This window comes from Eptesicus fuscus, chromosome 18, assembly GCF_027574615.1.
Source record: "Eptesicus fuscus isolate TK198812 chromosome 18, DD_ASM_mEF_20220401, whole genome shotgun sequence".
Lineage (NCBI taxonomy): Eukaryota > Metazoa > Chordata > Mammalia > Chiroptera > Vespertilionidae > Eptesicus > Eptesicus fuscus.
The window spans coordinates 8,116,553-8,130,621 of record NC_072490.1 but is presented as its reverse complement, the minus strand read 5'-3'; the positions used below and the strand labels follow the sequence as shown (position 1 = coordinate 8,130,621).

The 14,069-nt window shown below is 55.4% G+C and overlaps 1 protein-coding gene across 4 annotated transcripts in view; it reads right to left on the bottom strand.

Moving 5' to 3' along the window:
• Nucleotides 1-14,069, bottom strand: part of TRAK1 (trafficking kinesin protein 1) — a 98,349-nt gene that overhangs the window by 11,756 nt on the left and 72,524 nt on the right. For 2 of the 4 annotated variants that reach the window (XM_054729453.1, XM_054729452.1), the window contains 5 exons: nucleotides 13,441-13,578; nucleotides 11,324-11,400; nucleotides 9,305-9,541; nucleotides 7,703-8,019; nucleotides 1,002-1,220 (listed from right to left, as the gene is read on the bottom strand). In XM_054729453.1, coding sequence (XP_054585428.1) covers nucleotides 1,002-1,220; nucleotides 7,703-8,019; nucleotides 9,305-9,541; nucleotides 11,324-11,400; nucleotides 13,441-13,578 — 988 coding nt within the window. Of the gene's footprint in view, nucleotides 1-1,001; nucleotides 1,221-7,282; nucleotides 8,020-9,304; nucleotides 9,542-11,323; nucleotides 11,401-13,440; nucleotides 13,579-14,069 lie in introns of those variants that run through there. The other 2 variants (XM_054729454.1, XM_054729455.1) reach the window with 2 other exon arrangements.

Below are 14,069 nucleotides of genomic sequence, written 5' to 3'. Positions count from 1 at the left end.
GGAGGTCTGGCCCCTGGACCCCAAGCCCCGAGCACGAAGCTTTTCAAGCCAGTGCACCTGGGACGTGGGCAGTTCCATCAACTCACGGCCACGGCTTGCATGCTTGTTGGGACAGTATGGGGGGGGGGGGGGTTAGAGGGGAGACGGGCCATGAGCTTTCCAGATTCATCCTGCGCCTCTCTCTGGAACAGCTTCCTGCCATCATTCGGGCTTGGTGTGGTTCAGGAGCATTGCTACAACACTTCTTAAAAACCCACTCTGAGCAAGCATGCTGGGAAGGGGCACAGACACCTGCATTCAAGTTAGGAAAGGACAAAGGCTGACCGAGTGGCGTCTAAAATCCCGCACACTTTCTGGGCTCTCTCCTACTCCAATGCGGCATGCGGGTAACGGGGTCTCATTCACCTTCGGAACGACCCGGAACTCATCATTTCCCCTGAAACTGCCCAGCTCAGCTCAGCTCAGCGTGGAAATGGCCAGGGGACTCAAGGATCTGTCCCTCAGACACGGGGAGAGACCCATAGCAGGAGCGGGGGTTAGGTGGGCGCCTGGTGTTCCGGGAATGAGGGTGGGGACAAGAATCCACTTCTTTTTAGCAGCCTTTCCTGCTCCGGTGTCCAGAGCCCCGCTGGGCGTGTACCTCCAAGACGGGCAGGGAGCTGGGCCCATGTGTTAGGAAGGAGGCGTCAGACTGTCCGTTAGAAACAGAACTGCGCAATGGGAATGCTTCCATCATCACCCACACGGACGCGCGGAAGCTACAGACAGAGAGCCACTACGGATGGTGCTCGGGACAGAGGTGAGAATGGCCCAGAACGCTGCCTCCGGTAAAGGGGCCGGGTGTACAGGACTTATCTCGGTGCCCTCACCAGACCCCTCCTCCTCCTCCTCCTCCTCCTCCTCCGCGGCCGCTGGCTCCTGCATCTCTTCACGGAAAGCCTGAGGCCGGCTCGGGGAGCTTCTGCCGCCTGCGACAGTCACGTGCGCTCGGGACCTCTCACCTGAGGTCTCTGGGTGCTGTGCTGGCGTGGAGGTAGCTAGGCCCGGGGGGGAAATGTGGTCACCTGTGTCATCTTCTTCAAAGTCGTTAAGGCAGTACACTTCGTCCACGTCTACATCCAGCGTCCGGAAGCCCTTGGTGACCACACCGGGCCGGGGGTCCAGGATGCCCCCGAGGTGAGGCTGGGCCAACTGCTGCCAGTGGTGAAGGGTGGCAGAACCTGGCAGGAGAGGAGGCGGGCAACGGGGCAGGGAGAAGAGGGTTAGGATGCAAGTCTAAGCCGACGGCCGCTCACCACCACCCTCGGGGCCCCAGCAGGACCTGAGCCCCAGGACCTGAGCCCCAGGACCTGAGCAGGTGGCCTCTGGGAGGGACACAGGGGGCGCTGCCTCCCCCTCCCTTTGCAATAGCAGCTAAGACTGCCTTAAGGGCACCAATTTAAGGAATAAAAAAAATATTTTTTAAGTAAAATTCATGCCATACTGTGTTTGAGACAAACACTTTATTTTAAATCAACTGATGTTAACCCTCAAATCCAACACAGAATCACTTTAGAAATAGAAGCGGTAAAAAATAAGCCGAACATACACAAAAGGGGGTTGGGGGCGGGGACAGCTGTCTGACCGCGGGGCACACACTGCGGGGGACAGGAGGACACAGCAGAGCAGGCTGGGACAATGTCAAGCCGAGCCCAGGCGCCGCAGGAGAGAAAGGCAGAAAGAAACAGAAACGGCACATGATGGGCGGGGGGTAGGTGGGTAGGGCACCGCCATGGCCTCCTTTACTTAGTTGTTCTGTATCTGCCGGCGACCTCTGGTTTAGGGATGGGGACCGGCCTTACAGGGTTGTGATGGAAGGACCTGGCCTGTCCCCACAGAGGCCTGAGGCCGAGGAGCCGATCTGCTCAGTGACACCGGACCCTGGGACTCAGATGACGCCATGCAAGGTCTGTAATAACACCAGCGCGTGTCCCTAAGGACCTGGCGGCGTCACAGGTGCTCACAAGGAGAAGCGTTCCAAGACCAAGTGTGCTCGGGACGCCTGCGTTCAGACGTGCATCTACGGAGGGTCGTCCCAGAACCTTTAGCACGTTGCTCTGGGCCGCGATTCTGCCGCCTGGGAACACCTGCTACACCTGGTGTGGCCCTGGTACGCCGGGTGCTCGGCCCGTGAGGCTGGGCGGTCCGGCCCCCTTCTCCAGGTGAAGTCAACCACACAAATACATGTTCCACACGCCAGACAGACTCTGAGAGGGTCTCGGGCATGGGCAAGCAAGAGCCTTCCGCACACATGGCCTCCTGGTCGGTCACCGCTGGGTCACCAATGGTGTCCTCTGTTGGGTGGGCAAGAACCCCTCCAGGCCACCGGGCTGCCCCGTCAGAAAGGGGAGCGGAGGACGCCGGAGCCAGCAGCTCGGGAAGTCAGGATGGAACAGAAGGGACAGGCAGGGGGTGAGGTCAGGAAGCCAACCAGGAATGTGACCGAGAAGCAGAGAACCCTCGCTCATCCATCAGGAGCTCCAGATCTGGGCGGGGGGTGGGGGGGTTGGGGTGGGGAAAGGGGCAGCGAGGGCCCCACCTCTCATCCCAGCTGGAAAGTAACTTCCCGTGGGGCAATCTCAGCCAAGGAGCCATGAAGGAATTTCGTCCATGGGCATCTCAAATCCACGTAAGAGAGGAAAACACGGGCCCACGCCGCCTGCACATGTTCAGAAGACTTTCTGGGCCCCGCTTTGAGGTCTGTCTCATTCGCACCAGAACGGCAGCAACCTACTTACCCGGAATCTATGGGCCATAAACAGGAGATATTCCAAATGCAAAAAGGAGAAGGAGTATCGTGTAAAAGAGGTGACGGCCGTGCCAGAGGGCACCGCGCGCCTGTTCTCTCCCTTAGAGCAGAGGTTCTCCACAGGGACACCTGCAGATGCCTGGAGGCATTGTGGTTGCCACCGCTGTGGCAGGAAACGCCAATGGCACCCAGTGGGCAAAGCCGGGGATGCTGAGGTCCATCCCACACACACAGCACAGCCCCCACGACAAAGGGTGACCTGGCCCCCCCACTGCCAGCAGTGCCGACGGGAAACCCTGGCCTCTGGCTGCGGTCCTCATCCTCAGATAAGCATCTCCCATATAAGCGTCGCGGTGTGCACGCGGCCAGGGCTTTGCACACACGCTGAGACCCATTTGTGGGGTCCTGAGCCCCAGGGGCCGCAGCATCACATTTACAAGGAGCTCCCCCGTCCCGAGGCACGCCTGCGTGACAGCTAGCTTCACAGGTGTGTTACATCAACTCCCTCCTCAAAGCTGCCCTGCCCTACGAGGTAAGTGTGATTACCCACGGAGGCTCAAGGAAGTGACGGGACTTTGCAAAGTCACTGAACCAGTGGCGGCCCAGCCAGGGCTCAGTGCTCAAGGCCAGCTTCTTTCTGCAGTCTCTGCCCCCTCCCCCAACACCCCAATCCACGGGTCTGAACACAAGCGAGGACACCAGCGCCCCAGCCAGCGAGATGCATAAATGGTGGGCAGTAACCCTTCCAGGTGGGTGTCCCGTGCCTGCCGGGAGACACACACACACTTCTGCTGATGGGGTTTCTCACGCCCCGCCCCGGGGGCCCCCATTCATCACCCACAATGGCCCCCTGCCTATGTGTTTGCTGGAGGCACAGACACACTCCTGCAGCAGAAGCACATGGGGAATACGGCCTCCAGCTCGGCCTGCATGTGTGGGTCTTAGAAGGATGATGAGACACGCCCAGGAGCAACGTGGCCCCTACTTGTGGAAGGGGAAGAACGGGAAAGCTGACACTGTCGAGAAAGGGGCTCGAGATGTTTGCCATCTTCTGGGGAAGAACTCGGTGAGGCTGGAGCATGGGCCCAGAGTCCATGCACCTCGATCTTCCTGTCCAACGAACTGCCCCCCTCTCCCCCTCCCACCCCAATGCATGGGCTACCGGGAGAAATGAGGCTGCAAAGGGCCTGCTTTTGGAGTTAAGGAGGCTACGGAAGTGCGGGGGGTTATCTGCGTTCCCTGACAAGACACAGCCCAGGAAAGGTAGTGAGATTACAAATGAAAGATTGTGCTGCAAGATGATGCACGGACTTAGATTTTTACCCAAGACTCAGGCCTCCCTTACTCATCAAGCAGCTTTTACTAAGAGCCAGGCACTCTCCTTAGAGGTCTACATTGACGAACTCACTTCACCGTCACGATAACCCTGCTGTCCCCATTTTACAGATGAGGACACTGAGCACAGGGAGGTAAAGTAACTTGCCAGAGGCTGCACAGCTGGCCAAGAGCCAATCTGGGATTCAAACCCGGGCTGGCTCCAGTGCCCACCTCTGAACCACACAGACTGCCTCTCGGCCAGCAGCCCAGGGGCCTCCCAGAGGCAAGTCTCGGGATTCAGGTCAACGACACACCGGCAGGGCAGTTCCAAGAACCTATGGACGACGTGAAGGGAGGACTGACTGCACTGACAGCTACCTCCCACGACCACCCCCTCCTCCCGCCCCATGAGAAGGAGGCCGCGGCCAGGCAACAGGGCAGGTGGAGAGAGGAACCTTCGTGCTTCTAGTCGGCACCAAGATGAAATCCTATGAAACCAGGGCATGGGCAGCACAGAAAACATCATTATGGTCACCGCCCCTCGCCTCCCCCGTCTGCCTTCCTTTCACACCCCACTGTTCGAACTAAAAAAAGTATTCACGTCCTCGAAGAAGAAGAAGAAAAGCAAACCCATTGATGTCAGAGGAGCACCCGGAGCCTAAAAGTTAGAACTCAACCTGCTGGGTAACGTACCGCTCAGAGGTGTGTGCTCTCCCCTAATCCCATAGCACCTTGTCTATCTGGAAATACTGTCTTGGTTATAATTAACCCGAAAGGGAGAGCAAAATTCAGGGAGGGAAACGCGCTGCCGACTCATCTTTGCAACGCGCACGGATCTCTCCTCGTCCGAACGTGTTGCCTGTCACCTGCCAAAAACACGTAATGTCAGCGAGGAAACCGGAGTGCCCGCGTGCTTCCACACCGAGCCCGGCGGCTTTGGCCGCCTCCGACACGCGGACAGCCCAATGAATGAAGCAGGCCGGGAGACGGCGACGGAAGACGCAGATCAGCTGTCTGCTGTGATCCCAGCCACCGTCTCCTGTGGCTTCCACGCAGGTACAGTTACCGGGGTCACTGGAGGTCACGGGAATCCTACCAGCGTCGGAGGGGGCCGGTGGAAAGAGGTGATGTCAGAGTGTGGCCCCGGCACAACGCGGGTCCAGGTCTCAACACCGGTAGGGCCACGTCAGACCTGAGCTGCTACAACAGGGGTCAGTTTGGGGAGCCTAAGCTTTGATTAGCCCCAAGTAGGGTGCTGGGCATAATACAAAGCACATCCCGTTTACTCTTCATGACAATGTCGTGCGGCAGATGCGAGCCCCACTTCACAAGTACGGGAAAGCGGGGCTCAACAAGGTGAGGTGACTGACCCACGGTCACAGTTACAGCCGCGCTGAACTCATGGTCGGGCAGATTTCCATGCCAGCCGTGCACCTGGGCAAAGTCAACTTAGTAACACGAAAACTAGTTGTGGGGGGAGGAAGAAATAAAATACTGTGTTTTCAACAACAAAGAAGTCCGAGAACTACCAAATGGAGCCAGAGGGACTTCTGTTGTGAGGATGTGTTACCAGCCATAGTGATAAGACATGACTTCTTAATGGTAGTGGTTTTAGCGTTTGGATGAGCAGGGTACTATAGGTGAAATTTATCTTGCAAGTCTAAAGGGATTTCCTCTTATTCCATTAACTTATCACAGAAAGACTGCTGCCTAAGTCACAAGACTAAAAGAAAAGAAAAAAAAAGATGTATTGGTCAAAATAAATTAAAAAAAAAAAATCTCTTCCTGCAATAATGCTTGGAAAATGGATCCAAAAAACATATCCTTTGATGAGCTAATGAAACACAAAGTCAAATATAGAAAGCAGACAAGATAGAGATGATAAACTCCAATGATCTTTGAGAGACAAAAGAGAAAATAAATAAATAAAAGATAGGCAGAAAGCAAAATTGCAGAAATGGAAGATTTTATTGAAAGAAAAACAGACATCATCGTGGATCAGAAAACAATCACCAAGCTTACAACTGAATAAACATGAAAAGAAAAAAAGAAAAAAAAAGAGCCATCCCTTTTTTGAAATCTAAGAAGGACCTCACTTATACAATTAAAAAATAAGCCGAAACCGGTTTGGCTCAGTGGATAGAGCGTCGGTCTGCGGACTGAAAGGTCCCAGGTTCGATTCCGGTCAAGGGCATGTACCTTGGTTGCGGGCACATCCCCAGTAGGGGGTGTGCAGGAGGCAGCTGATCGATGTTTCTCTATCATCGATGTTTCTAACTGTCTATCCCTCTCTCTTCCTCTCTGTAAAAAATCAATAAAATATATTTAAAAAAAAAAAAAAAAAAAATAAGCATGGAAAAAAGAACATACCCCCCCGCCCCTCCTCCTTCCTTCGGAGAATGTGGAACCCCACTTATCTTGGGTCTTCAACAAGCACAACCTCATCTTATGACAGGAATCCCCAACAGGGGAGACACTGCCCCCAAGGGGCTGAAGATCGGCTCTTGTGGGGCAAAAAGAATCTACTCTTTTCGGGCACAGAGCACAGATACACATATAGCACACAAACGGTGTATCTGTGGTATTACATTCTCAGGGGGAATAGACATCTACATCAGCTCCTTTAAAGGGGGGGATTTTTTTTTTTTAAAGTTGAGGAATACTGCCTCACAGAAATTCTGATTTGGCTTTTCATTAGAAATGTAATAACAGAATTCTAAGACACCTTCTCAAACTCACACGGGTTTCCAAAGTACAGGGGTAAAAAAAAAAAATGAAAAAATACAAAGATGTGGCAGGGAAAGGGTAGTGGTAGGGAAAGGGCAGACACTGTATAATGCTTAGAGGAAACAGAAAGAAAAACAGGTGCGTTTTTCCAGGAGTTTAATCATCTGGGGTGCCCCCCGGTAGCAAAAAGGGAACTGCCCCCAGGAAAAGGCAGGATGAGGAAGGCACAGAACTCACAGGCCCCCACAGCCACCCCGTCCTGGCCCCCAGAGCGTGGTGGTCTGGGAGCCTTGCTCGGAACAGGACACAGGAAGAAAGCCACACTATTTGAAGATGGAAGCAGAGCATGAGCCGACAAAATTGCCAAGACAAACTGCAAACCGCTTTCACGTGGTTACGGAGAAAACTTGAGAGCGTTGGCTTTGCACCCCTCCCTCCCTCCCTCCCTCCCTGACACCAACATTTCTGAGAAGCCAAAGCAGGAATTCTCGATGCTGCTCAGACCTAGGGGGCAGGGCCTAAGGAGTTTCTGAGTCCGTGAGCAGTGCCTCCGGCTCTCAAAAATATTTGTATTTCTAAGGATCTAAATGCAAAAGCGAGAGAACTAGAGAGCCAACGTGGGCACGCTCTCCTCGCCGGCTTCCTGGCCAGGGTTAGACGTGGGTGCCTGTATGTGTTTCTCCAAACGTGCACGGGGGCTGGGGGTCTGGGCCAGAGTCCCTCAGAGGAACTCAAACCAGCAGCGCGGGTGGCTGTCCCGGAAGAAAAAGGAGTAGGCGTGACAGACACTCCCCGAGGGCCGGTGGTGGATCAGAGCCCACAGGGAGTCCCCGAGCAGGACCGAGAGGGGCCGGGGCCCCTGGTGATCACCTTCCAGCGGCTTGACGATCTGGAGTTTCTCGGGCAGGTAGGAGCGGCTGCTGAAGGACATGCCCGAGAAGCCGGTGAACTCGGAGAAGCGGGAGTGCGTGCCCAGGGACATGATGCTCTCGGTGGGCGTGAGGGAGCCGCTGAGCAGCTCGCCCTTCTCCGCCAGCTCCCGGAGCTTCCGCTCCTGCTCCTCCTCGAAGAACCTCCTCTCCGACAGGTAGTTCTCCCGGCGGAGGGACAGCCGCCTCAGCGCCGTCTCCAGGTCGTGGGAGCCCGGCGTGCCCGGCGTCCCCGGCTTCTTGCTCTGCTCGTTGTTTCTGGAAGGAGGGGAGACGGGTGAGTGTGGCACACCCAGCAAGGGGCGCTGCACAGCACACCATGAGGCCTTCCTGCCGAATGTGCAAGGGTGACTACGGGCAGTCTAAGGAAAACCACAGCAAGCCGCTGAGATGCAGGCAAAAAATGGGGAAGCAGCCCTGGCCGGTGTGCTCAGTGGTTAGAGCGTCGGCCTGTGAACGGAAGGATCTTGGGTTCGATTCCCAGTCAAGGGCACGTACCTGGATTGCGGGTTCGTTCCCCAGCCCCTACCGGGCACGTGCAGGAGACAACCAATCAGTGTCTCTCTCTCACATAGATGTTTCTCTCTCTTCCCCCTCCTCCCTCCCTTCCACTCTCTGGCAATGGAAAAAAAAAGATCCTCTGGTGAGGATTAACCCAAAAAAGGGAAACAATGCCTATCCTGAAGAACTAATTCCCTCTGTTGGTTTTTTTTTGGGGGGAGGCTGGGGGCAGGGGGGAGCAGAGGCAGAAAGCACTCAGGCAGAATGAAAATTTGCACACACGACGTAACATCCAATCCTCTCAACACCCGCCCGGGGAAGAAGCCTTCTTCAGCTGCGGTTCCTAGTGACAGGAAGGGCAGCAGGCTCAGGGGACTCTCCTCTTTCTTCTTGAATGGAAGGAGCTGAAAGCTCCAAACTGTCCTGACCAAGCCGTTTCCCAACGGTCTGACCCAACTGGTCAGAAAAACCGTTCCTGTTATGAAGTCACAGGAATCGTGTGCACACAGTAAGTAGACAATGCGTCGGGGGGGCGGGGTTCTGAAGGGCTTCAGGCTGGAGAGGGGCGACCCCTGGGGAGGAAGGGCCACCCAGGGACCCCCGGTGTGGCGGGCACTTGCGGGGCGCCCTGCACCCCACCTTCCGAAGCAAACCAGATTCTGGTCATGAGCTAGAGAGCCTGGCGCCCCTCAACCTTTCGAACATCCCAGCCACAAAAGGGTCCGTGACACACAGGTCTACGCGGTAGCCTTCCCAGTGAAGACGAACAGAAACACACATGCACCGATCCTGCCCGTCGGTCGGCACTTGACAGAGCGGCAGACTTCCTGCCGCGTCCCGCCTACCCCTTCAGACCGGCGAAAAGATCGGCGTCAAGGCTAAGCATGGGCTCGGCGGGTCGGTGAAACGCGTCTGAGAACTGAAGGGTCTGTATTTTTCAGGCCATTCCTCTCGGTCTCCTCCCTCCTCTGGTGATGGAACCTGCGTTCACCCCACACCCATCTGCCTCCAAGACACAAGAGCACCAGCTCCTGCCGCTCACCCCAGGTTGGCCGACTCGGCTTCCAGGATGATGCTGTTGGTCTTGTTGTCCAGGACGACGTTGCCGACGTCGCTGCCGTAGAAGCTGGACCGGGGGGTGCTGACGCAGCTGGACAGGAGGGAGTTCATGGCCGAGGACTGGTTGGAGCCGGGGATGTTCATGGGGGAGGGCGTCAGAGACCTCTGCTTGACCACCTGGTTGATGTTTCTCACGGTCTCGAAGACTCGCTTCTGGTGACTGGGGAGAAGGCACAACATCGCCCGTGAATGAGCAAGTGCAGGAGCGACCCTGGAGTTAAACCCTCCCCAAACGATCAGCGGAGAAGCCGAGAAGGTAGCTGGCCCACGTGAGCGCCCAAGCACCCTGCCATCCTGTGCCTCCCAGGTATTTCTTAGGGTGTTGGCTGGAATGCAGGAGACTCCCCACCCACGGACGTCAGGGCTCTAACACATGCTTGTGTCCTAACAGGGATGCTAGCGGGAGAGATACCGCTCTCCCTCCCGCCCCCACCCGTAAGCTTGGCCTACAAATAAAAGCACGTAAGTAGTGCGGTCTCCCGGCTAGTTCTCTTTCACGAGCGTCGCTAGAATGCAAACCCAGGGGGCAGTGTTGTCTACTCTACACCTAACAGGGCTCAGCGAGTATCTGTGGAATGAGCACGTCTTGACTAGCCACACACAGCCATGTGCCGCGCAATGACAGGGCCACACTTCGGGAAATGCTTCATTACGCCATTTGGTCACCGTGTGAACATCGCAGAGTGCGCGTACACACGCCTGGATGGTGGAGCCTATTGCTCCGAGGCTGCGAACCTGTCCCGCGAGCTGCTGTACAGAACCACAGGAGGTTAACGCCAACACAAGCGAACCGCGCAATCAAGAGATGCGGTAAAACGGGGGCATGTGGGGCTGCTGCCGGCGTGACACGGCACACCGTTTAACAGTAAACTTGTGTGTTTTTTAAGTAGAGAGAGGACACTCTGAAAAATGGTAAAAAGTATACTAAATACATAAACCAGTAACCAAGTCATCTATTGTCATTGTCCAGTATAAAATACTGTGCATAACTGTATGTGATTCTTTTATACGAGAGGCCGTGCAGGAGGTCTGTTTACACCAGCACCGCCACAACGGTAACGCGTTGTGCTGCGACGTTATGACAGCTATGATGTCACTAGGTGGTAGGCGTTTCCAGCTCCTTGTTAATCTTATGGGACCCTCGTCGTGTGTGTGGTCCGTCTCGGACTGAAGGTCATTAAATGGCACATGACTGTATAAAAAAGGCAAGACTTCAAGTTAGTCAATCTTCTGAGATGATAAACATCAGATGAGTCTGTTTTTTCAGGAACTGCTATTTCTAAGAGCAGGGCCACACATTTTGACGCTCATTTGGTCCCTTTTAAGGAGAAAAAGGCGCATTTCCATAACGGATGCGTCTTTCTGTGACGGGGCCGAGGCTCTGGACACTAGCCACGCCCAGGATCCACCCCTCTTCGGTTCTGCCTCTGGGGTTTCGGCACAGAGAAAACACGATGAAATCGGACCCCCGGGTTCCTCATCGCACCTCGGGGCAGGCCAGGCAGGAGGTCGCGAGTTAGGGGGAGAGATGGCAGAGGCCAACATCCCTAAACGGACCCAGAAGGGAACGGACGCCTTGCTCACACCCCTGAAGGCCCTCTGTATCTCACATCCTACTTCTCCTCTTCCTAAAGGATGTCAACCTTTTTTAAATAATGGTTTTCACTGAGAGGAAAGATGAAAATGAGTGGCGGTGTGAAGACGGCACTTGTGTGGCGATGTTAAATACATCTCCCCAGTCCCAACCTCCTGGAAGTTCATAATCTATCTTTAAACGTCACAAGAGGAGCTGGGGGTGATGTCAGCTGTGTGCTCTCATTTCCCTTAGTCTGTGGAGGGACCACAGTGATCACTGTGGGTGCCTGAGGCCCAAACATGGCTCGTTTTGACCACCACCAGCCGCCAGGCGGTCCCTCAGGGAAGCTCAGAAGTGAGGCCGTACGCGATGTCTGGTGACTCCGGCTCTTCCAACTGTAGCTCCTTTCGCATCGTCCCCTCGATCTCGGCTGCCAGGGAGTCCTGGGAAAAGGCAGAAGACACGCGTGTGAGCTGCAACTCCAACGCTCTATCTCTAAAAGAGGATCATGCTCAGGCTAGCCACAGAAGGGTAAACTGAGGCCTCAGAGCCCGCAGACGTCCCACAAGGCAAGGTTGAGAGCATTTGCGCGGTCAGAGGCCCTGGCTGAGCCATCCCCAGGCAGGTTCTGAACACGGCAGGCACCGGACGGCACCGGGTATAAAGCTCCTTCGCTTCCACGCGGCTGAGGGTCTGAAAGCAAACACTACGCCCCCTTGGCCAAACCACGGAGCCCCAACCGTGGCCACAGGAGAGGAGGCCAACCTAAGGGCTAAAGCCGTGCTAACCACCAGCATCCCCGGGACACCGGGAATGCTCCCTTTCTGTCCAGTGCGGGGCCACCAGCCACCGGGGCTGCTGCGCCCTGGAGATGGGGCCCGTGTGCCTGAGGAACTGAATTCTTAATTGCCTTTAACTTCAATGGATTGACGTTAAATTGACTTAAGTACCTTCAATGCATCATGCACTTTAAAAACAGACCTCTTCCAACACAGAGCTGTGCCATCAGCTACAGAAAGAGACAAACAAAAAGCTTCATCTCAGCACACAGGAACGCCGAGACTCTCTCCAGAGGAAACCCAGCCGCAGATTTCCAATCCCACTTTCCTCATGCAATGGTTTCCATCTGCAAAAATACAGGTCTGTCCTGGAGGGTGGGGAATGCAAAGGAGTGAATCCTAGGGCCTGGAGACCACCGCGCCCCGGTGAGAAGCCAGGAAGGAGGGAAACCGAGGCGAGACGTGTGCAAAGCTATGCAGGCGAGTCTGGGAGCCGGCGTGGTCAGCTCTAGTCGAGGAACTGGGGGACAGAACGCCCTTCACGGGGACCCCTGGAATCCTGGATCGCCGGCCTGCTCCGTGGGGAGCTGACTACATTGCGTGCCTTTCTTTTTGGTCTCGGTAGATTTCAATCAGGTCGAGAGAAGACGGGAAAGAGTGCTAGCCTGACTTGGATGTATGAGAGCAACAAGGAAAAAGAGGTCCCATGATCTAGGACAGGGGTGGGGTACGCCCACCCCCAGGCCGTAGAAGGCCCTCGAAATCATTCGGTCTGGCCCTGCCCAGCCAACTGCAAGTGGGACTCGAAATTCAATAAATTTAGGAGCTTTTTTTTTTTCATAGCAACATAAATTTATATTAAGTGAATGATATTAAGCGGATGAGTTATAAACATCCAAATGGCCCTTGGCAGGAAGAAGGTTCCCCACCCCTGATTTAGGAGGAGTGGACCAGACAACAAGAGGTGGGTGAAGGGAAAGAGCCCCAAGGAAAGCCAAATTCGGAAGGGACCGAGCTGCACAAACACACGGCCATCCACTCCCACCACGTTCAGGGGAATTACTCTCAAAAGTTCACCACGTGTCGCGTGTCACAGGGACGTGACCAGCCAGGGCGACTGCCCAACCACGAGAGGGAGAGCTGACCTCCTGCCCAGCCCCTTCTCGGCCTTGCTCCCTACAGCCGGACGGGAAACCAGTCAGGCCAGGGCTGAACAATGAGACGGCGGGGAAATATGGAAAATATAAAAATGCCCCCCCTAACCCGGAGAGAAAGATCTCTTCAGATCACAGATACTGATGCCACCAGCATAAAGATTAACCAGCCGATAAAGAGCCAGCAGCACCGCGCGGGCAACTCGGGAATTCTGGGATGTACTGGCAAAGCCGAAGTAGTAGCACAGACTCTCATAAGATCAGGAAAAAAATGATGTATAAATAACATCTTCCCAATAGCTGAGGTCCCTACTCCATCTAGTTCCTACTAAAATCTCTCTCGTCAAAGCAGGCGGGGAAAAGATGAGAGTGAGAGGGTTGGAAAATGAAGAACCCGTCTGTCTCGCGTGGCTAAGAGGCCGCCGGCTGGGCTCAGGAGCCCGCAGCTCGAACCCGATCCACGCTGCAACATGAGAGGCCGCCCCCACAGACTCAACCCCAGCCCGCCTCTGGGAGGGAACGGGGTGTCCCTCGCAGCAGCAGCACGCACCATGGGGAACAGGCCCAGCGAGTGGTAGCGCCGGGACGTGGTGTTGGGCACCGTCTTGTTCCGGAGGTTCTTGAGCTCCTCCTGCGCCTCGTGGAGCATCTCCATGCACTCGGCGTACTTGTCCTCCAGTTCGCGCAGCTGCAGGGGACCAGGGAGGCATCTCGTGAGCACTGGGCACCTGCCCGCGCACCCGCACAGCCAGAAAGACACGTGCACTCAGAGAGGCCCCTGAAGCCAGACGCCCGAGTCCTTAAGTTTCCGTTTTTCTTTCACGTGGAACACGCTTACCGACTCAGAAATCTCCTAAAACTCTAACCAGGGGCAACTGAGACTGGGAACATCCAGAACCGAATGGGAGAGCTCATCGTGACACCCTGGTCTCAAGGGTCTTTGAATGGGCTCCCTTCACGGGTGTGCTCTGTGTCGTCTCTTACTGGACCGTTTATCGAGCGCCCGGGCACGCCTGGCCCCGAGCAGGTACAGAGCCCGGCCTCCCAGGCGCTCACAACCAGTAAGCGCACCAGTGGGAATCAATCAGCTTAGGAGTAAAAACAGCCTTCCATTCAATAGAAAAATGGTTGTTGAGGGGAACACAACCCCCACCCGTCAGGGAGAGGCGGATGCCCCCG